Source organism: Marmota flaviventris, chromosome 1, assembly GCF_047511675.1.
Source record: "Marmota flaviventris isolate mMarFla1 chromosome 1, mMarFla1.hap1, whole genome shotgun sequence".
Taxonomy (NCBI): domain Eukaryota; kingdom Metazoa; phylum Chordata; class Mammalia; order Rodentia; family Sciuridae; genus Marmota; species Marmota flaviventris.
In genome coordinates, this window is record NC_092498.1 from 80,465,800 (window position 1) to 80,487,701 (window position 21,902).

At 33.8% G+C, this 21,902-nt stretch overlaps 1 protein-coding gene across 1 annotated transcript in view; it reads left to right on the top strand.

Moving 5' to 3' along the window:
- The first annotated feature begins 3,912 nt into the window (after positions 1-3,912).
- Abcb5 (ATP binding cassette subfamily B member 5) overlaps positions 3,913-21,902 on the top strand; it is a 126,324-nt gene continuing 108,334 nt past the window's right edge. The window contains 4 exon segments of the mRNA XM_027932653.2: positions 3,913-3,965; positions 16,678-16,735; positions 18,233-18,383; positions 21,409-21,463. Coding sequence (XP_027788454.2) covers positions 3,913-3,965; positions 16,678-16,735; positions 18,233-18,383; positions 21,409-21,463 — 317 coding nt within the window.

Consider the following 21,902-nt stretch of genomic DNA (forward strand, 5'->3'; position numbering starts at 1 on the left):
GGCAAACCAGCCAAAGGAACAGATTAGAGAGTACTGAAATAAATTCTTCCACATGTGGTAAATGACATTTAATATGGAAGCCGAGACAACACAGTGGAGAAAAGATAGTCTAGTCAACCAATAATAATGGTAAAATCTGGATATTTACACATAAAAGAATGAAGTTGTACCCTTACCTTGTACCCTATACAAATATCAAATCAAAATGGATCAAAAGCCTAATCAGATTTGTCTTTGTGAGTTTGGCTTATTTCACCTTACATGATATTCTCCAGTTCCATCTATTTTCCTGCAAAAGACATAATTTCATTCCTCTTTAGGAATGAATGGTACTCCATTGTGTATATATATCACATTTTCTTTATCCACTCATCCACTGATGGGATTCTAGGCTGGTTCCATAACTTAGCTATTGTGAAGAGGGCTGCAGTAAACATCGGTATGCAGGTATCTGACTTTTGTTCCTCCTGGGATAGAATCAAGCAGGGAAAAGCTGGATCCTGGATCTATAGTAATTCTATTTTTAGTTTTTAAGCCAAACACAGACAAGTCTCACATATTTACTCTCCAATGTGGAATGAAAAAAGAAAAACTACATGAAAATAGAAGGGTAGTATTTAGAGAGGGGGAAGGAGTTGGGATGTAGGAGGGGTGGTATGAGAGAGTGTTAGGGAGGGTGAACACAATCAAGGTATATATCACAACGAGACCCATTCATTTGTATCAATATGCACTAATAAATAAATTAAAATGTAAATTCTAAAGAACCCTAATCATAAATGTGAAAACTATCAAGCACTTAAAATAACACTAGGGGATTAAGAAATGATTTCTGAAATAAGACACCCAAAATATAAACTGCAAAAAAAGTTACATTTTTCCCTCAAAATGAAAACTTCTGTGCATCAATGGACACTTTCTAGAGAATGAAGAGACAACCCATAAAATGGGAAAAACAATTGTATTAATCCCTTATCTCATCTATGAGATAAGAAATTAATATCCAGAATACATAAAAAAAAACTTCAAAAGTTCAACTACAAAATAAAACACAATTAAAAATAGGCAGTGGACTTGAATAGACATTTCTCCAAATAAAGCATTTAAATGGTCAATAAGCATGTAAAAGATGCCCAACATCACTACTTATTATGAAAATGTGAATCACAGTCACAATGAGATAGCACTTCACACCTACTAGGATTACTGCTATCAATCAACCAGAAAATAAAAAGTGTTAATTTATGGAGATGTTGAAACCCTTCTTGTTGGCCATGAGCATATAAAATGGTGCAGCTGCAGTACAAAACTGAATGGTGAAGTTGGGCATGGTGGTGCATGCCTGTAATCCCAGAAGCTTGGGAGGCTGAGGCAGGAGAATCTTGAGTTCAAAACTAGCCTCAGCAAAAACGAGGTGCTAAATAACTTAGTGAGATCCTGTCTCTAAATAAAATACAAAATAGGGCTGGGAAAGTGGCTCAGTGGTCAAGTGCTCCTGAGTTCAATCTCTGGTACCAAAAAAAAAAAAAAAAAAAAAAAAAAAACTTAAAACAGAACAACCAAATGATACACTGATTCTGCTTATAGATATATAACAAGAATTAAATATTACTCAGATACTTATATACCAATATTCACTGCAGCACTATTCACAATTTCCCAAAAGTAGAAACATCTAACCACAGGTTAATGGATATACAAAAATGTCATACACACACACACACACACACACACACACAGAATAGGATTCAGCCTGAGCAAATAATTAAATTGTGATAAGTGGCTGAACCTTTGAAAATGTGAAGTAAAAAAAGACACAAAAGGACGAATATTGTATAACTCCAGTTACATGAGGTACCTAAAATAGTCAAATTTGTAGAGACAGAAAATATGATAGAGGTCACAAAGGCTGAAACTGGAATGAGAAATTGCTGTTTAGTGGATACAGAATTTCACCTTGGAGTGGTGTAAAATTCTGGACATGTATAGTTGTAATGGCTGCTGTGTTTGAACTTAATGCCACTGCATTGTGGACTTAAAATGATTAAAACTCTTAAGTTTCATATTATACACATTTTGACAAAATTAAGATACTTTTTAAAAAAAATCTTGCATTTCTAGTAATGACGGATATAATGACTATGCAGGTGACCCTGAGACCATACTGAATAGTAAGACTGTAGCATAGAGAAGAAAAATAAGATGTAAGTTCCTTAAGAAAAAGAAACATAACTTTTGATTGCTATAAACTAATAATTGGTATATCATATAACTCAATACTTTCTCAATTCAAGAAGTGAAGAAATATAGGCAAGTAGGATCTGTAATACAAAGAAGAATGTGTTATAGATGTAGGAAAACAACAAAAGTAAATCAGAGAAAGATGATTTTTTTTTTTCAGAGAACAGTAATGAAGCAGTAGAATCAGTGCCTTGAAGAAAGTATTTCTCAATAAATATTTGCTGTGCAAATGTCCCATTGACCTATTAAAGGCATTTATTTTACCCATCTTAATTACTAAGTCAGCTAACCAAAATGATTTTACGGGACTGAACAATAGAAAACTAGCTATAGAGACACTACCAATTTTTGCAATAAAAGAATGTTTATTTGGTTCAGTGCATTTTCTTTGCTGGTGTTGTTTCCCAAGTTCAGTATGATGTGAAGAACACGGTGTGCTTCACAAGGTAACTCATCAGTGGTTATAATCAGATATGACACCGGTGTGATCAGAAAACAAGTTTGGTAAACCACTGTTACAGAAGTACAGTTGGTTCTTTGTTGAGAGAAAAACTATACATGACTTGATGTAAATGAAAAAAAGATCATGCACTTTCCAAGGTAAGTCTTTTTTGATTTCTTTTTATAAATACAAGCTGTATTATAGCTTTGTTAATTCCTATAAGATGCAAATGATTGATATTTACCAATTGTTTTATGACTTCTCTATTTTTTCACTTTTCTTACATATATGTCAAATTACTGAGATGGTATAATATCATTATAGTAATAATAAGTACTTCCTTCCAAAAAAGCAAGAATAAATTGATGGGTAACTATTTGTATCATGCCTTCATTCTGGGTGCTGAAAGCATTTCTGATCCACTGAAATCCTTCATTAAGAAGTTTAATTCTTGAAAACTGAAATCCACATCTTTAGAATCATCTCAGCATAGGGTAATATATGGCCTAACAAGTGAAGTCAAGTCATAGACATTTGTATACATACACAACAAACTAATAATGTCTGAACATAACGGTGATTCTAACATAAACCAATATCCTGAAGTGCCATCCAAAGGATGAATGTATTGTGCATAACACAGTTTTAATGATAATGGATTTCAAATTATTCTGTTTTATAATTGCCCATGTATCACGAGAATCTCTAACTTGCTTATACTTGATGAACAAGAAAGCTCTACTTCCTCAATCTGCTAGATAACAGAAATTACAACATCATTTTATTATTTTATAGAGAAAACTAAATCAGAGGTAGCTGGAAGGTTTTTTTTTTTTTTTTTTTTTTGTCAATTACAATCAAATCAGTGGCAGAAGAGGAGTACAATACAACATCCTGGAAAACCACATAGTTTCACTTTCATTTTTCTCCTTTTATTCCCATTCCAAAAATTTTATTAACTTGAATCTAAACCAAGAATGAAGTGAAGAAGTTAAAAATTCAATGAATAATTTCAACTCCTTTAGAGATATACCTAACTAGAGGAAACTGCTTAACCAGAAACATGGGTTAGAGTGAAAGTGTAGGCAGGGCTTAATTCTGAGCAGCTTGCTTTTTCAGAAACTGGTAGGGATGTTAAGAATGTTGTATATCAACCAAGAGAAAAAAATTCCCATGATCATGCTACATTTGACAATATTTTATTTCAGAACAACTAAATTGTAGATAAGATGGCAAATTATCAAAGAACTGAAGAGATGCAAGAAAATTTCCAGAGAAATGGGTAAGCTGTCCTTAAATTCTACAAAAAAGTGTTAGTGTGCAATTAAAACTATACTTTATTCTTTTCACATCCATATTAAGAGTGTTTATAATTTTATCAAATATAGTAATGCTGCTTGCATTTTGCAGTACTTCAATACAGTCAGTATTAAAACTGGTTTAATAGTGACATTAGGACAAGTAGCAGCAACAGAAATAGCAGATTTATTAAGTAAATGTACAGGAAAGATGTCTGAAAATTTTCATTTCAATTTCTATCACCTTTCCTTCCATGGGGTGCATTAATTTTCTACTGAATAGATGTCTGTGTGTATATGTATTTATACAATTTGTGCACCCATAACTTATTTATAGATGTAAAATAAAATCTATTTTAACTTTCACAATAACAACAGTGTTACACTTGGATATACAATCTATAAACTGGAGAGGACCCCTCTATGTCACATGGATTATTAATGTAGGAAATAGCCCCCCAAAAAGTTCTCCCTGCATACCATTTTCCTATGGGTCAGAACAACTGTATCAGAAAACTTTTTTTTAATTATTATTTGTTCTTTTTATATATTCATGACAGTATAGTGTATTTTGGCATGTTGTACAACATGGTGTGTAACTTGTTCTAATTAGGAACCTATTCTTGTGGTTATACATCATGTGGAGTTACCTGATCATGTATCATATACAAGAATAGAAAAGTTATGTCCAATTAATTCTATAGTCTTTCCTATACCCATCTCCCCCTCCCTTCCCTTCACTCCCCTTTGTGTAATTCAGTGGACTTCTATTCTTCCCCTCCTCACCTTCCTTTGTTGTGGGTTAGATTTCACAAATCAGAAAGATATAATTTATCGGGACTGGCTTATTTCACTTAGCACAATATTCTCCAGTTTCATTCATTCACCAGCACATGCCATAATTTTATTCTTCTTTAAGGCTGAGTAATATTGCATTGTGTATATATGTCACATTTTCTTTATCCGTTCATCAGTTGAAAGATACCTATGTTGGTTCTACACCTTGGCTATTGTGAATTGAGCTACTATGAACATTGATGTGGCTGCAACACTATATGCTGCTTTTAAGTCCTTTGGGTATAAGCCAAGGAGAGGGATAACTGGATCAAATGATGGTGCTAATCGAAGTTTTCTAAGGAATCTCCATACTGGTTTCCATAGTGGTGGCACCAATTTGCAATCCCACCATCAATGTATGAGTTTGCCTTTTTCCCCACATCCTTCCCAACATTATTGTTGCTTATATTATTTTTTTAGAGCTCCCTCATTTGTTTATATTTTTATTTTCATTTCTTACATACAAGACAATAGTGGACTGCATTACAATCATAATTATCCATTCACAACACCATTTTTCGTAACTCTGTATATAAAGTATGTTCTCACCAAATTATGCCATTATACATGAGCTCTCTTATTATTATAATATTTTTGCATTAAAATTCTTAATATACCTTTATACCACAATGTATCATATCTTTGATTGTATATAAGGTATGTTGACACCAAATTCACATCTTCATACATGTATTTTGTATAATGATGAGAGTCTCCTTCCACCATCCATGCTATTCCCCTTCTCCCTCACTTTCCCTTCCACCCCTCTTCCTTATCTAGAGGTAATCTTTCTCTCCTGCTCTCCCTCCCAACCCCATTTTGAGTCGCCCCCCCTTATCTCATTTGGCATTTGGGTTTTTTTTTTTTTTTGCGGGGGGGAGGATTGGCTAACTTCACTTAGCATAATCTGCTCTAATGCCATCCATTTCCCTGCAAATGCCATTATCTTATTCTTTTTTATTGCTGAGTAATATTCCATTGTGTACAAATGCCACATTTTTTAATCCATTCATTCACTGAAGGACATCTAGGTTGGCTCCACAGTTTAGCTATTGTGAATTGTACTGCTAGAAACATTGATATGGCTGTGTCCCTGTAGTATGCTAGTTTTAGGTCCTTTGGGTATAGTCCGAGAAGGGGAATAGCTGGGTCATGGTGGCTTCATTCCCAGCTTTCCAAGGAATCTCCATACTGCTTTCCAAATTGGCTGCACCAATTTACAGTCCCACCAGCAATGTACGAGTGTACCATTTTCCCCACATCCTTGCCAGCACTTGTTGTTGTTTGTCTTCATAATGGCTGCCACTCTTACTGGAGTGAGATAGTATCTTAGCATAGTTTTAATTTGCATTTCTCTGATTGCTAGAGATGAAGAGCATTTTTTCGTATATTTGTTGATTGATTGATTGTATATCCTCTCCTGAGAAGTGTCTGTTCAGGTCTTTGTCCCATTTATTGATTGGATTATTTGGGTTTTTTTTTTTTTTTTTTTTTTTTTTTTGGTGCTTATCTTGTTGAGCTCTTTATATACCCTAGAGATTAGAGCTCTATCTGATGTGTGAGGGGTAAAAATTTGTTCCCAGGATGTAGGCTCCCTATTCACCTCACATATTATTTCTTTTGCTGAAAAAAAAATTTTTAGTTTGGAACCATCCCATTTGTTGATTCTTGGTATTAATTCTTGTGCTATAGGTATTTTATTAAGGAAGTTGGGGCCTAGCCCCACGTGATGGAGATTAGGGCCTACTTTTTCTTCTATTAAACGCAGAGTGTCATTCTGACTGGAATGAGATAAAATCTTAGAGTAGTTTTGATTTGCATTTCTCTAATTGTTAGAGATGTTGAACATTTTTTCATATATTTGTTGATTGACTGTATTTCTTCTTCTGTGAAGTGTCTGTTCAGTTATTGTGCCCATTTATTGATTGTTTTGTTTATTCTTTTGGTGTTAAATTTTTTGAGTTCTTTATATATCCTGGACATTAATGCTTTACCTGAGGTGCAGGTAGTAAAGATTTTCTCCCATTCCATAGGCTCTCTGTTCACATTCTTGATTGTTTCCTTTGCTGAGAAGGAGCTTTTTAACTGGCTACCATCCCATTTATTCATTCTTGATATTTCTTCTTGTGCTTTAGGAGTCTCTTTGAGGAAGTTGTTTTCTAAACTGACATGATGAAAGGTTGGGTATATTTTTTTCTTTCAGTAAATGCAGGGTCTCTGGTCTAATGCCTAGGTCCTTGATCCACTTTGAGTTGAGTTTTGAGCAGGATGAGAGATAGGGGTTCAAATTCATTCTATGATGTATGGATTTCCAGTTTTCCCAGTACCATTTGTTGAAGAGGCTACCTATTCTCCCACATATGTTTATGATGTCTTTATCTCATATGGGATAACTGTATTTATGTGGGTGTGTCTTCTATACTGTTCCATTGGTCTTCATATCTGTGTTTGTGCCAATACCATGTCATTTTTGTTACTATAGTTACCATAGCTCTATACTTAATTTAATATCTGCTGTTGTGATGCCTCCTGCTTCAATTTTCTCCCTAAGGATTGCTTTGGCTATTCTGGGTCTCTTGTTTTTCCAAATGAATTTCATGACTGCTTTTTCTATTTCCATGAAGAATATCATTGGAATTTTAACAGGAGTTGCATTAAATCTATGTAGTGCTTTTGGTAGTATGGCCATTTTTTACAATATTAATTCTGCCTATTCAAGAATGTGCTAGATCATTTCATTTTCTGAGGTCTTCTTTAATTGCTTTCTTTAGTAGTTTGTAGTTTTTCTTGTAAAGTTCTTTTGCCTCTTTTGTTAGATTGATTCCCCAGTATTGTTTTGCTTTTTTTTAAGGATATTGTGAATGGGATAGTTATCCTGATTTCTCTTTTAGATGACTTGTCATTGGTGTATAGGAATGCAACTGATTTATGGTTGTTGATTTTATACCCTGATACTTTCCTGAATTCATTTATGAGTCCTAGAATATTTCTGGTAGAGTTGTTATGGTCTTCTAAATGTAGAATCTTGTCATTGGCAAATAGGGACAGTTTGAGCTCTTTTTTTTTTTCCTATTCATATTCCTATAATTTTTTTCCTAATTGCTTTTGCTAGAGTTTCAAGGATTATGGTGAATAGAAGTGGTAAAAGAGATCATCCCTGATTTACTCATGTTTTTAGAGGGAATGCTTTCAATTTTTCTACATTTAGAGTGATGTTGGCCTTAGAGTTATCATATATAGCTTTTATAATGTTGAAGTATGTTCCTATTACTCCTAGTTTTTCTTGTGTTTTAAATATGAATGGATGCTGTATTTTGTTAAATGCTTTTTCTGCATCTATTGACATAATCATGTGATTCTTGTCTTTAAGTCTATTGATGTTTATGTTTATTTATTTCCTTATGTTGAATAAATCTTGCATCCCTGGGAAGAACCTTACTTGATCTTGCTGCACTTTTTAATGTTTTCATATGTGATTTGCCAGTATTTAATTAAGAATGCTCATCAGGAATATTGGTCTGAAATTTTCTTTCCTTGATGTGTCTTTGTCTAGTTTTGGTATCAGGGTGATACTAGCTTCATAGAATGAAGGGTTCTATTCTTTTACTATTTCATGAAATAATTTGAGGCATATTGGTGTTAATTCTTTTTTTGAAGGTCTGGTAAAACTCAGATGAGAATTTATCTGATCTTGGGCTTCTTTTTCTTGGTAGGATTTTGATGGCATCTTCAATTTCATTGTTTAAAATTGATCTGCATAAATTTTTTATGTCTTCCTAATTCAATTTGGGCAGGTCACATGTCTCTAGAAATTTGTCAATGTGTTCAAGATTTTCTATTTTTTTAGAATATAAATTTTCAAAACAGGTTTTTATTTTGTCTGAATTTTACAACTATCCATTGTAGTATTTCCATTTTCATTACACATTTTAGTTATTTGAGTTTTGTCTCTCTCTTTGTTAGCTTGGCTAAATGTTTATCTGTTTTATTGATTTTTTTCAGAAAACCAATTTTTCTTTTGTTGATTTTTTAAATTTTTTTCTTTTGTTTTAATTTCATTGATTTCAGCTCTGATTTTAATTATTTTCTATCTTCTATTGCTTTTGGTGTTGATTTGTTCTTCTTTTTCCAGGGCTTTGAGATATAAAAGTTTACTTGGTGACTTTCTATTTTTTCAATGAGTGATCTCAATGCAATGAACTTTCCTCTTAGAACCTCCTTCATAGTTTCTTAGAGAGATTTGATATGTTGTATTGCTACTCTCATTTACCTCCAAGATTGTTTTTTTTTTTTTAATTTCACCCCTATTTCTTCAGCTCTTCATCAGTCATTCAATGGCAATGGTGTATTATTTAGTCTTCATGTGTTAGTGTGGCTTCTACTTTTTATTTTTATTTTATTATTAATTTCTAATTTCATTCCATTATGATATGATAAAATCAATATATTATCTCTATTTTTTTTTGTATTTGCTAACAGTTGCTTTGTGGCCTAAGATATGGTCTATTTTAGAGATTGATCCATGTGTTGCTGAGAAAAAAGTGTATTTGGTCACTGGATGAAATATTCTAAACATGTCTGCTAAGTCTAAATTATTAATTGTATTTTTAGTTCTAGAGCTTCTATATTTAGTTATTGTTTTGAAGATCTATCAATTGGTAAGAGAGGTGTGTTGAAGTCACCAAGTATTATTGTTGTGATCTACTTGATTCTTGAGATTGTAAAGAGTTTATTTCATGCCTGTACCTGGTAGAACTCAGCTTCATTGTTTGGGGCATAAATATTTAAGATTGTTATGTCTTGCTGATATATAGTTCCCTTAAGCAGTATGAAATGACCTTCTTTGTACCTTCTGATTAATTTGAACTTGAAGTCCACTTTATCAGATATGAGGATATAAATCCCTGTTTGTTTTTGAGATCCATGTGAATGGTAAGTTTTTTTCACATCCTTCAGTCTGTGAATGTATTTATCTAAGAGGTGAGTCTCCTGGAGACAGCATATTTTGGTTTTTGTTTTTAAATTCAATCTGCCAGTCTATGTCTTTTAGTTGAAGAATCTAAGCCATTTACATACAATGTTTATAATTCCCTGTCATTTTGAATTATTCCTGGTTTTTAATTTAAATTAGTTTCCCTTTTGATTGACTATTCTCTTAGTGTAGTTCCTCCATTTGCTGGTTTTCAGTTTTATTTTTTATTTATTTTTCATGAAATACTTTGTTGATAAATTTTTGTAGTGCAGATCTTCTCGTTGTGAATTCTTTTAACTTTTGTTTATTATGGAAGGTTTTTATTTCATCATCAGTTCTGAAGCTTAATTTTGCTGTGTGTAGTATTCTTGGTTGGCATTCATTTTCCTGCACAGTTTGGTATGTATTATGCCAAAACCTCATAGCTTGAAGGGTCTGGGTTGAAAAATCAACTGAGATCCAAGTTGGTTTCCCTCTAAATGTGGCTTTTTGATTTTTTTTTTTTTTTTTGGCAGCCTTTAGATTCTAAACTTATTCTGTATGTTAGGCATTTTCATCATCATGTGCCTTGGTGTGTGTCTATTGATATTTTGTATATTTGAGTCCTATATGCTTCTTGTATTTGATTTTCCATTTCATTCTTAAGATATGGAAAATTTTTAGATATTATTTCATTAAAAAAATATGAAGGAGACCCTCAGGGTTATACAAAATTTCATACAAGAGGAAGTGAGGGGAAAGGGGAAAAAATACAAGGGGGAGAAATGAATTACAGTAGAGGGGGTAGAGAGAGAAGAGGGGAGGGGAGGGGAGGGAAGGGGGGATAGTAGAGGATAGGAAAGGCAGCAGAATACAACAGACACTAGTATGGCAATGTGTAAATCAATGGATGTGTAACTGATGCGATTCTGCAATCTGTATACGGGGTAAAAATGGGAGTTCATAACCCACTTGAATCAAAGTGTGAAATATGATATATCAAGAACTATGTAATGTTTTGAACAACCAACAATAAAAATTAAAAAAAATATGCATTCCTTTGTTTGGTATTCTGAACCTTTATCTATCCCAATAAATCTTAAGTTTGATCTTTTCATGTTATCCTATATTTCTTAGAAGTTTCTGTTCATGGTCTCTTAACATCTTTTCTCCATAGTCAACTTTATTTTGAAGATTATGTATTTTGTCTTAATTGTCTGAAACTCTGCCATCCCACTGGTCTAGTCTGCTTTGCGATACTTCCCAATAATTTTTAAATTTGATTTATGGATTTCTTCATTTCAAGGATTTTTGCTCATTTTTTTTCAGACTCTCTCTTTATTGAGGTGGTATTTCACTTCCTGTGTTTTCTCTTTGATTTCACTCCTTACATTATCCTTTACCTAACAGATTAGTTTAACTGTGAACTTTTTAAACTTCTCTGACACTTCTTTCACGGTGGTATTATGGATTCTCTTTTTGATGTACTTTGGTTTCTTTGGGATGGATTGTTCCCTTGCTTTTTCATGTTGTTTATGTGTCTACACATCTAAGAGTTGGTTTTGAGGCAGTAGAGTTTCTACACTGTTGACTTATAGTGTCCCTAAAGATTTCTCGTACCTTACAAAGTTTAGGGGGAGACAGATAATAACAACAACTGATGCAAACAACTTATATCATTAGACCAAATAGCCCTTGCTATGAAATCTACAATGTTTATTGTCACAATAACCAAAAATTATATGACCAGCTATTGCCCACAGTAAAAACAATAAATTTACAAAAGGTTTTACAATTTCAGTTGGTGACCAGGGATTGAACAGAAGTGACATAGGGTGTGATGATTGTGAGGGAGGAAGAGAAAAAAAGAAATAAAAAATTAAAGGAAGAGTATAAGAACAATAGAGAGTAGATGTTAGCAGAAAAGAGAGAAAGAGCTGAGGGAAACTGAGAAGTGAGAGAGAAACATATATAAAATAAAAAGTGAAAAAATATTAAAAATAACTACAAAAAGAAATAAAAGATACAAGAATGTAACCAATATATACTAATCAAACACCTTAGTCTTCAAAGTATCGATCCAAAAAAAAAAACCATCTTGAAATAAAATGGTAAAAATGAAAAAAAATAATGATATATGAATAAGTATCCAGTTAAAATAGAATTCTTTTAAAAGAAAAGAAGAGATGAGGTAGTAAAAATGGGTTTGTAGATTCAATAAGTGAATAGGACAAATGCAGAGGCAATGTAGGATATGTTTATAAGGGGAGAGAACAAAAAAAATGGAAGTAAAGGAGTTAGAAGAAGAGAGAGAGACAAAGAGAGGAAGAGAGAGAGAGAGACAAGCACACAATAGGTTTAGCTGTTAGAAACAAAGAGAAATAGAAACAAAGGAAAACAGAGTTGTGAAAGAGACAACAGAAAATCAATCCAAAATATACTAATCAAAAATTCTAATCCTCAAAACACAGAGCACAAAAAACAGCTACCTTCAAGAAATGCTAAAACCGATAAAGCAGAAACAAATGTGTCTGCATACAAAGGTCCATCATGGATCAGTCATTAGACATTCAAAACAAAAACAAAAACAGAATAGTCAATGAGAATATTTGCCCACTGTCTGTGCCAAACTGTCTTTCTGTTTCTCAACTTTTCTTCTCACTGGGATTGTGTGAGGGGCTGTGGAAGATGCTTTAGGCTTCACTTTCTGGGTGTAGCTGCCTTTGTGTTCTGTGAGATGAATTCCTGCAAGTGAAGCTCCCAGTGGCCGGGGTTCAGTCTGGTATTGCCTCAGGTGTTTTATTATGTGGGGAGTTTTTAGCCACTGATGAATCAAGCACTTTAGGATTGTACCTCACTCCTCTCCTTAGGGCACCACTTGTGGGAAGTGGGAGTGGGCCCTTCACTGGTTCTGTTGTTCAGGGATACTGCCTTTGTTTGGCTTCTGAAGGACTCTTTCCCAGCTCTGAGCTCAGGCCCTCCACCCTGTTCAGTTTCTCCCTGCCCTTGTTCAGTGGAGCAGGGGAGGGGAGGAGCCAGCTTTCTCAGGCCTCTCTGATCTGTATTTCCCTCAGGCAAAATGGTCTCCCCATGCCAGAAATTCTCTGTGCCCGAGATTCTCCTGATGTGCTTGGTTTACTTTAAATCTCACAGTTGGGGGCTGCTGGTCATGTATTGGTTTTATTCCTGAACTCAAGGATCTCAGTTCCCAGTCTGAGTTCCCAGTCTCATGGAGGTATTAAAATGTTTCCACCTTGGGCTCCCTGTACCCAGCTGGCAGACCATGACTTTCATGCACCAGTTTATTGGACCAAATAGCTTCTGGGTTGGCCCAGGCCAGGCTGCCCCTTCAATCCTGAGATTCCCCAGACCAAGATCTTCCCACCACTTTTTGATCTTTTCTGACTTTGTGTATTTTCTCTGCTCCCACCTGGAGCTCAGCTCCAATTCTATTCCTATAAACTTAGTCTGATATACCCCAAATTTCCCAGTATCCGAGGCTCTCTGTCCAGTATTGAGTATCAATGGATCAATGGAGTGTTTTGTTTTTTTCTTTTTTCACTCACCTTCCAGAGAAGTAGTTTTCTTGCTGTTTGCGTCCCGAGTCACCCAGTGGTGAGAAAAGCCACTTCCCACTAATCCGCAATCTTGCCTTCAGAAAACTCTTGAAAATAAAGAAAATTTCTCTTTGGAATTGTTGTTGTTGTTTCATAGGGATTTTTTGTTTTATTACTTTATTTTGAATTGGCTAATAATTGTGTATATTTATGAGGTACAGTGTGATGCTTGATACATGTGTACATTGTGGAATTAGTAAATCAGGCTAATTAACTTATCTGTCACTTCACATTCTTATCATTTCATTGTGGTGACAAAGTATAAAATCCTATGTTTTAGCAATTTTGAAGTATATAATATTATTAATTACAGTCAATATGCTGTGCAAAAGAACATTGAAACTTACTCCTCCTACCTAACTAAAAATATGCTCCTTTTCTTCAGCATCTCTCTTTCCCCAAATCACCCACCCCCTCAGCCTCTAGTAATGGCCTTTTTTCTACTCTATACTCCTGAGAGTTTAACTTCTAAGATTTGAAAAGAAGTGAAATCATATAATATTTGTCTTTTGGTGCATTGTTGTTTTTTTTATTTGTTTTTTGTTTCCAGTTGGCATAGTTTTCTTTTTTTAAAAGGCTGAATAGTATCCCATTGTATATTTATATCACATCATCAATTCATCCATTATTGGGCACTTAGGATGTCCCCCTATCTTGGCTATTATGAGTAATGCTGAAATAAACATGAAAATGCAAACAATTCATCAAAGTATTGATTTCAATTCCTTTGCATATATAACTAGTAGAGGGATTGCTGGATCATATAATTCTATTTCTAGTTTTTTAAGGAATCTCCAAACTATTTCCCACAGTGGCTGCACCTGTGACTATATTAAAAAAATCAAATATTGGGGACATATGAACATAAAAGAGCTACATTTTGCACCCTGTACTGCTTCAATTTTGGTTATGTTGCTGTTATTATTTTCCCAAGGTAAACTAAACTTTCTCATAACTTTTGCCATACAGCCTAAGCACAATTTCCTCATAATTTCAAAGAAGATTCTCAAAATTCTATGCCCTAAAGTGATGAGGGAGAGATGAGAAGACAAATTTATTTTAGAATTCATTTGTACATTTGAACATTATTTTTGGACTGAAATTATATCATCAGTATGTATTTCGCAAGCAGCATTATAACTCTGTAGTTAAAAGTTTAAGCTCGGGCTGGGCAGGTTGGCACAGGCCTGTATCCCTGCAACTCCAGGCTAAGGTAGTAAGATTGTAAGTTCAAGACTAGTCTCAGCACCTTAGCAAGAACCTGTCTCAAAAAATAAAAATTTAAAAAGGACTGGAGATGTGGTTGGGTGGTTTATCACACCTGGGTTCAATCCCTAATACCAAAAAAATAAACAAATAAAAGATAGATAGATAGATAGATAGATAGATAGATAGATGAAGGAAGTTCAAGCTGTGGATTCAGACCTAAGTTTAATCACACTTTGTAGACTTGGGAGGTTTACGCTGTGACTCAGTTTTCTCATTTTAAAAATGGTCTACTAGCAACTTCATTATATTTATTTAGATACAGTGGTGGACTCCTACCCCCACCTCCCCAAAAAGCTAATAGATCAATGGGAACACAACTGCAACATCTGCCTTCACAAAGAAAACTAGACTGGAAAGTGGGTAATTTTGCTAGTTACCACGAAGAATTGGGGAAGTACATGCATGATTTCATTTGAATGACGGAAAAAGACTAAAGAGGGGATGACTACCATCCAAAAAGAAAGAAAAGAACAAGTGTTGGTGAGGATGTTGAAAAAGTGGAATTCTTAAGCATTGTTGGTAGGAATGTTAAATGAAGCAGATGCTGTGGAAAAGTATGGTGGTTCCTCAAAAATTAATAGAAATACCAAAAGGTTTCACAATTCTGCTTCTGGGTATATACTCAAAAGACTTGAAAGCAGGGCTGGGGTTGTGACTCAGTGGTACAGTGCTTGCCTAACATGCATGAGGCACTGCATTTGATCCCCAGCACCATATAAATATAAACAAATAAAATAAAAGTATTGTGTCCATTTGCAACTAAAAAAATATTTAAAAGAAAGAATTGAAAGCAATGAGTCAAAGAAATATTTGTATGCCTATATTCATATCAGCATTATTTGCAGTGGCCAAAATATGGAAGAAATCCTAGTGTCCATCAATTGATGAATGGATCAACAAAATGTGGCATTGTACATGCAATGGAATAGTATTCAGCCTTGAGAACAGGGAAATTTCAACATGCTACAATGTGAATGAAAATTGCAGACAATTTGTTAAGTGAATAATTCAAGAATGATCCTTGAAAACATTAAGCCAGTTGCAAAAGGAAAACTATTGCATGATTCCACTTATATGAGATACCTATCATAGTCAGGTTCATGGAGACAGAAAGTAGAATGGTGGCTGCCAAGGGCTGGGGAAGGGGACAATACAGAGTAGCTTAATGGATATAGGGTTTCAGTTTTGCAAAAGGAAAAAAGTGTTGTGGATGAAAATGATAATACAACAATGTGAACATATTCAGTGCCCTGGTTGTACACTTTAAAGTGATTAAGTAGATAAAGTCTATTGTTATGGTTTGGATGTGTGGTGTCCCCCAAAACCTAATATGTGAGACAGTGCAAGAAAGTTCAGAGGACAAAGATTGGGTTGTAAGAGTCTTAACCCAATCAGTGATCTAATTTCCTGATGGGGATTAACTGACTGGTGACTGGAGTGATAGGTGTGGCTGGAGGAGATGGGAACAGGGGCGTGGCTTTGGGTATATACTTGTATCTGGCCAGTGGAGTATCTCTCTCTGCTTCTGGATCATACGTGAGCTGCTTTCTTCTGCTACACTGCTCCTCCATGATGTCTTGCCTCACCTCGAGCCCTGAAGAATGGAGCCAGCCTTCTATGGACTAAGACCTCTGAACTGTGAGCCCTCAAATAAACGTTTTCTCCTCTACAGTTGTTCTGGTCTAATCTTTTAGTCACAGCAGTGAAAAAGCTGACTAAAACATCTGTTATATAGTTTCTGTCACAGTTTTTAAACAATTTTACTTCAGATGCACGTCTTTATTTGTCTTTATTTCTACTTAGTTAACAAAGTTAACAAAGTTAGAAACAGCCAGTGACGACTTCCTTTCCCAGTGCCTTTTCAAGAAATCTTTGTACTGTCTATTGTTAAATTTTGTTTTGAAACTTCAGTGTTTGTAAGTGTCTAAAGTTACTACCAAGGGCAATATTTGACATTTAGCAAAATGCTAATTAGAAAATTTTGCAAATTATGTTTATAACTGTAACTTTTCCATTTTCTAGAACACTACAAGAACAACTTCCTAAAACAAGAAAGCAAGCTGTTGGAGCTATTGAGATAGTAAGTGATATCAAGTAGAAAGTGCACATATCAGAACATTTTAGGGAACTGTCAGTGGTGCAGAGAAGGATTATATCTGGTGGTTTACATCCATTGGTTAGGAGAAAGAAGAGTTTAAAGAGGAATTTATCAGAGTGTTAATTCCAATAAGAAAAATATAAACAAATATAAAGTCCCACATTAAAGGATAAGAAAAAATAGCACAATATCTACACATTTATGAAGATGAAGGATTATGAGAGACTTTTAATTTATTTACATTTAAATATTTCCCAATAATCCCACTTTGATAATGTGAGTTACAGTTATCATCTCAAAAAGTGTTATAAATCTTTTTTAAATAAAAAATAATTATCTTAGTATTTCATAAAGCTTACATATCAGAAAATGTGTCCGCACATTTCTTTGGAATATGTGCAAGGAACATTTTCATGCATACATTCTCAGACATTCCCTTTACCAACTCTCATCTCTAGGCCTGGCTGTCAATGTTATTAGAAATATATAGGAAACAATTGTTTTTGAAAAGTTAATTTTTTTAAATATGGGAAGTAGCAGAATATGATAACTTTTATCAAGGAGATAGAATACTATTCTGGGGGACAGCAAGGGAGCAATATCCTGTTATCATAGGTAATACTGAATAAAATGCTGCAGAAGCTACTCATAAATCCTGATTAACTATTGCATGAATGAATAGAAAAACATAACATTTTCTCAACTCCACCCAAAATAAGAACTAAGTTCCTCTTCTTGTTGTTCCAGTATAATTACACTACTATGCTTTTTTATATTCTTTTTGATCTCTCACTAAGATAAATAATCCATGTTTCCAAATTTTGTTCCCGGTTTGGTTTTGGAATCGTGTTGTAGGAACCAGTACAGAATAGAATATAATGCATTAAATACTTAGCTAAGCTTTCAAGCATTTCTTTTTTATTCTAGTCATGCAAATTATTATAGATCCTTACTCACAGGTTAGACACTGTTCTGGTTACAATGAATCCGAGGAACTCAAAAAAGTTAGAAATATAATTTCTTACATTTTAACTAATTGGTTTCTGTTTACTGCATCTAGTGGTGACAATGCTGTCATCCTGATGAGCCTAGGGAATTAGAAATTCCCCAGTTAACTTTTCATAAACTAAAATATTATCACTGCAGTCTTTGAAAATATCTTAACCTATCCCAATATTAACTAAGTAGAAAAAAGCTTCTGATTCATGCCCACATCTGATCAGACTTATGCAATCATCTACAGTTTATACAGATTTAAATGCTGTATTTTTTTTCAAAGAGTTCCTCAAAATCTATTGTAAAGTCTTAATATTGGACTTTGGTTTTGGTTTGGTTTGGTTTATATATAAATGCATATCCCTGATTTTATAACTTTTTAATTTCAATCAATTTGTAAAGTTGCATTTACTTGATGGCAAAAGCTCTGGGTTGTGACGTTTGTTTTACAGCGATCACAGTACCTTGCCTTGTTTTCCTCAGTTCCGCTTTGCTGATGGACTGGACATCGTGCTCATGGTCCTGGGAATATTGGCATCACTGGTAAATGGAGCCTGTCTTCCTTTAATGTCTCTGGTTTTAGGAGAAGTGAGTGATCACCTTACTAGTGAATGTCTAGTCCAAACCAACACAAGTGAGTACAAGATTTATTTTTCTGGATTCCTGGGGACCCAAAATCATTTAATAAATAAAACAGGAATTAAGCTCATAGTGCAGATTATTGCATTGTAAACAATAACTGTATAATATGTACTTAAATCATTTATTCTTCTATATCGCTAGATACTAAAGAATCTAATAGTTCTTGCTAAGTTCTCCAGAGAAACACAATCAATAAGTGTGCATGTGTGTAGATGCATCTCTGTGTGTATGTATATGTATACAAAGAGAGAGAGATAGGCCTGTGTGTATATGTATACATATGTAGCTACTTGGAGTACTTTAATAGACATAGACAAGCTTGGCACTGTAGAGCACACTTCAACAAGGAAACATCAAAGAATATGCAGAAAATAATAGTTCAAGAGACAAAAATATCCTCAATAAAGATAAGGGGGAAACCTACCAATTGAGTATACAAAAAAGGTCTCATTTTACTCATTTATAGGCATTTTAAATATTACTCATATTTGTAGGAATCTTTCTGTATGCGTGTGTGTGTGTGTGTGTGTGTGTGTGTGTGTAAAGAGAGAGTGATTTTAAGAAATTTACTTACATGATTATGGAGTTAGGCAAGTCTAAAATATGCCAGTTGCTGGCCAGTCTGAGCCCCAGGAGAGAACTAGTGCCACAGGTCAAGTCCAAAGGCTTGCTGATGGTGTGCAAGAATCCTCTGAAACCCACTATGGTTAGGCTTGTTTCTCTGAAAATTCAAATATTGCTCTATTAGAAGTGGTGATTATACCAGGTTTTAATCAAAAGTTTGGACCATTCCATTTCACTTATCAGTAAAAAGAAGAAATCAAGAAAGTAAGAATGGCTAAATCTTTCTGGCTACTTGGAGTTCTTCAATAGACATGGACTTGCATGGCACTATAGGACATAATTCAGACAGGAAGCAGCAAGGAACATGCAAAAACTTACAGTACTATAGACCAAAATCTTGATAAAAGATATGGAGGGAAATTTAGCAATTGAGTGTGCAAAACTATTTTCATATCACCCGTAGACATTTGCTCCTATTTCCTGTGCTTGCAGGCATCTTTCATGCATCCTTTCTAGTGTCCTGTTTCACACCCATGTCCTTCAAGGTCACATTATTCCTTAAAATGTAAATTCTAGTGATTCTCCTATATACAGTTTCTTTTATCAAGTATATATTATAAATATAAGTAATTCCCTGATTTACTTACATATTTGTCCCCAAACTGCACACTAGGAAGTATCCTTATAGCTATTTTTAAAAACTGGGGCAAGTAACTCATTAAAACCTAAATGTCTTGTAGATACTAGTCTAGCTTTGTGTACTTTTGTCAGTGCCCTATTTGACTTTCAATACTAATTTAAGCCTTTTTGTTTCCCACCTAAAGGTTAATAATCTTTCAAGTGTCCACTTTTATTTGAATGAAATACATCCACTGCTTCCATCTCTATATCCATCCAGGTGATAGTTGCCTGCCTAATTGTTAAAAGATTTTAATAATATAAGTAAAACTGAGGATATAAGTGAAATTATAATTTTATATTTTAATAATGTAAGCTAAGTTAATTGTCATTTGGAAGGACCCAGCAGTTCACTAAGAAAAATGTATTGATTGCCAACTATATGAATGAGTGGTAAACCTAGCAACAGAAGGCAGTCGCTTGAGGGTGCTCCTTTTGTTAGAGGTATTCTATAATTGATTGCCTTATAAGCCTTGTACAGCAACTGGCAATGCATCCTACTGATATTGCTTCGGTGAATTTTAGCAAATATGATAATCATAAAAGCAGTTTTGATAAGGATTTATATACATTTGTGATATTATTGGTATATTATAACAGATTATTAAACCCTTTAATAATAACTTTATTATTTATTAACATTGATTTCCTAGGACAATAATATGATTATTTTCTCCTACAAATGAAACATGTATAATAACCATCATTCATTGGGTGTTCATTTTGGTGCCAGAGCTGAATTTCTTTACATATTATCTCTATTAATACAATATCCAAAATTAGATTTTGTTATTTTGATGTCATTGTGATACCATTTTAGAAATAATGTTTATTCTATTCATTAGCTCAGTTAAATCTCATTAACATTTTTTACTAGGTTTTAAAATATTCACTTCTACCATGTCAATTCTGTTATTTTTGGAAAGCCTGCTTCAAAAATTTTTCTTCCCACAATTCCACAAACAGAATAAGGGATAAATAATAATTTCCATATAAATAAATTCATAGACATTATTATAGGGAATAGTGTTATGACTATATAAGATATGAAAAGTCATGATGCCTTTATAATGTTGATTATAGAGTTTTAAACACTAAAATTATGGCAGTGAATATTGACCAAATTTGTGTTGTTGGTAAAGTCAAGACCATGGTATAACATTATTGTACAATGAATTTTTTACAATATATATGAAGTATTTTCTACTAGAATATTTTACTAGAACTATGTTTTACTAAAAATTTACATGAAAGACTTGTAACCGAAGGTTTATTTGAAACATGGGTTTATTATGTGACTATCCTAGTTGTAACCCCACATATTTCAGTGAGTTTCCTTTCAGGATTTTCCATGACTACTAGTTCTAGAACTTCCACATGAGTTCTGGCTTTTCTTGAACTTTCTAAATCATTTGGGATGTATCACACTTAATTCTAAATGTATGATCTCAAGTAGGAATAGGGAGTTCTGTTACTGTTGCTTTCCTGACTGTTGCCTGATTAGAGGAGTCCTAAAGAATTCTTCCTGAATATGAGCTACATTGTTAGTGTTTCCTTGTATTTTTACACATTGCATGAATATTTCTTGAGAGCAGAGATAATTATTTCAACTACTAGTTTGAAGAATAGAAAATAAGATGATCCTAGGCCCGTGTTAAGCATGAAGTCCATTTTCTCTAGAAAGTTCTATGTTTAGTTTGGAGGAATACCTATGAAATAGTGTGGCTAATTGAAAATTACTTTCTTTTATAATTAAAAAAAAACTTTTTTTACAGCAAATTCTCAGAACTGTACTCAGTTTCAAGAGAAGCTGAATGAAGACGTGACTATGTAAGTCCAAATGGAGTGTTGATATCATACTGCATGCCCTCTCTGCACGCCACTCTATTCCACACTACAATAAAACATAGTAAAAAAAAATTAGTCTGATTATTAATTTTATATAATAGCAATTAAAGTAAATAAGTTCTTCTCTTTTGTTTGGTATTTATAACATAATTAGTGAATAATTCTTCCTCTATTTGAAAAGTATACAGATCATATGTGTCTTTGAGAAAATTGTCATCAGTAGAAAAGTTATGACAATTTGCATTTTTATAGCAACTTTGCCTTCTAGAACTGAAGGATCATGTCCTCAAAGATAAAGGACTTTCTTATACAATGAAAACTACAGAACCCTAAAGAGAGAAATAGAAGAAGATCTTAGAAGATGGAAAAATATACCCTGTTCATGGATAGGCAGAACTAACATCATCAAAATGGCGATATT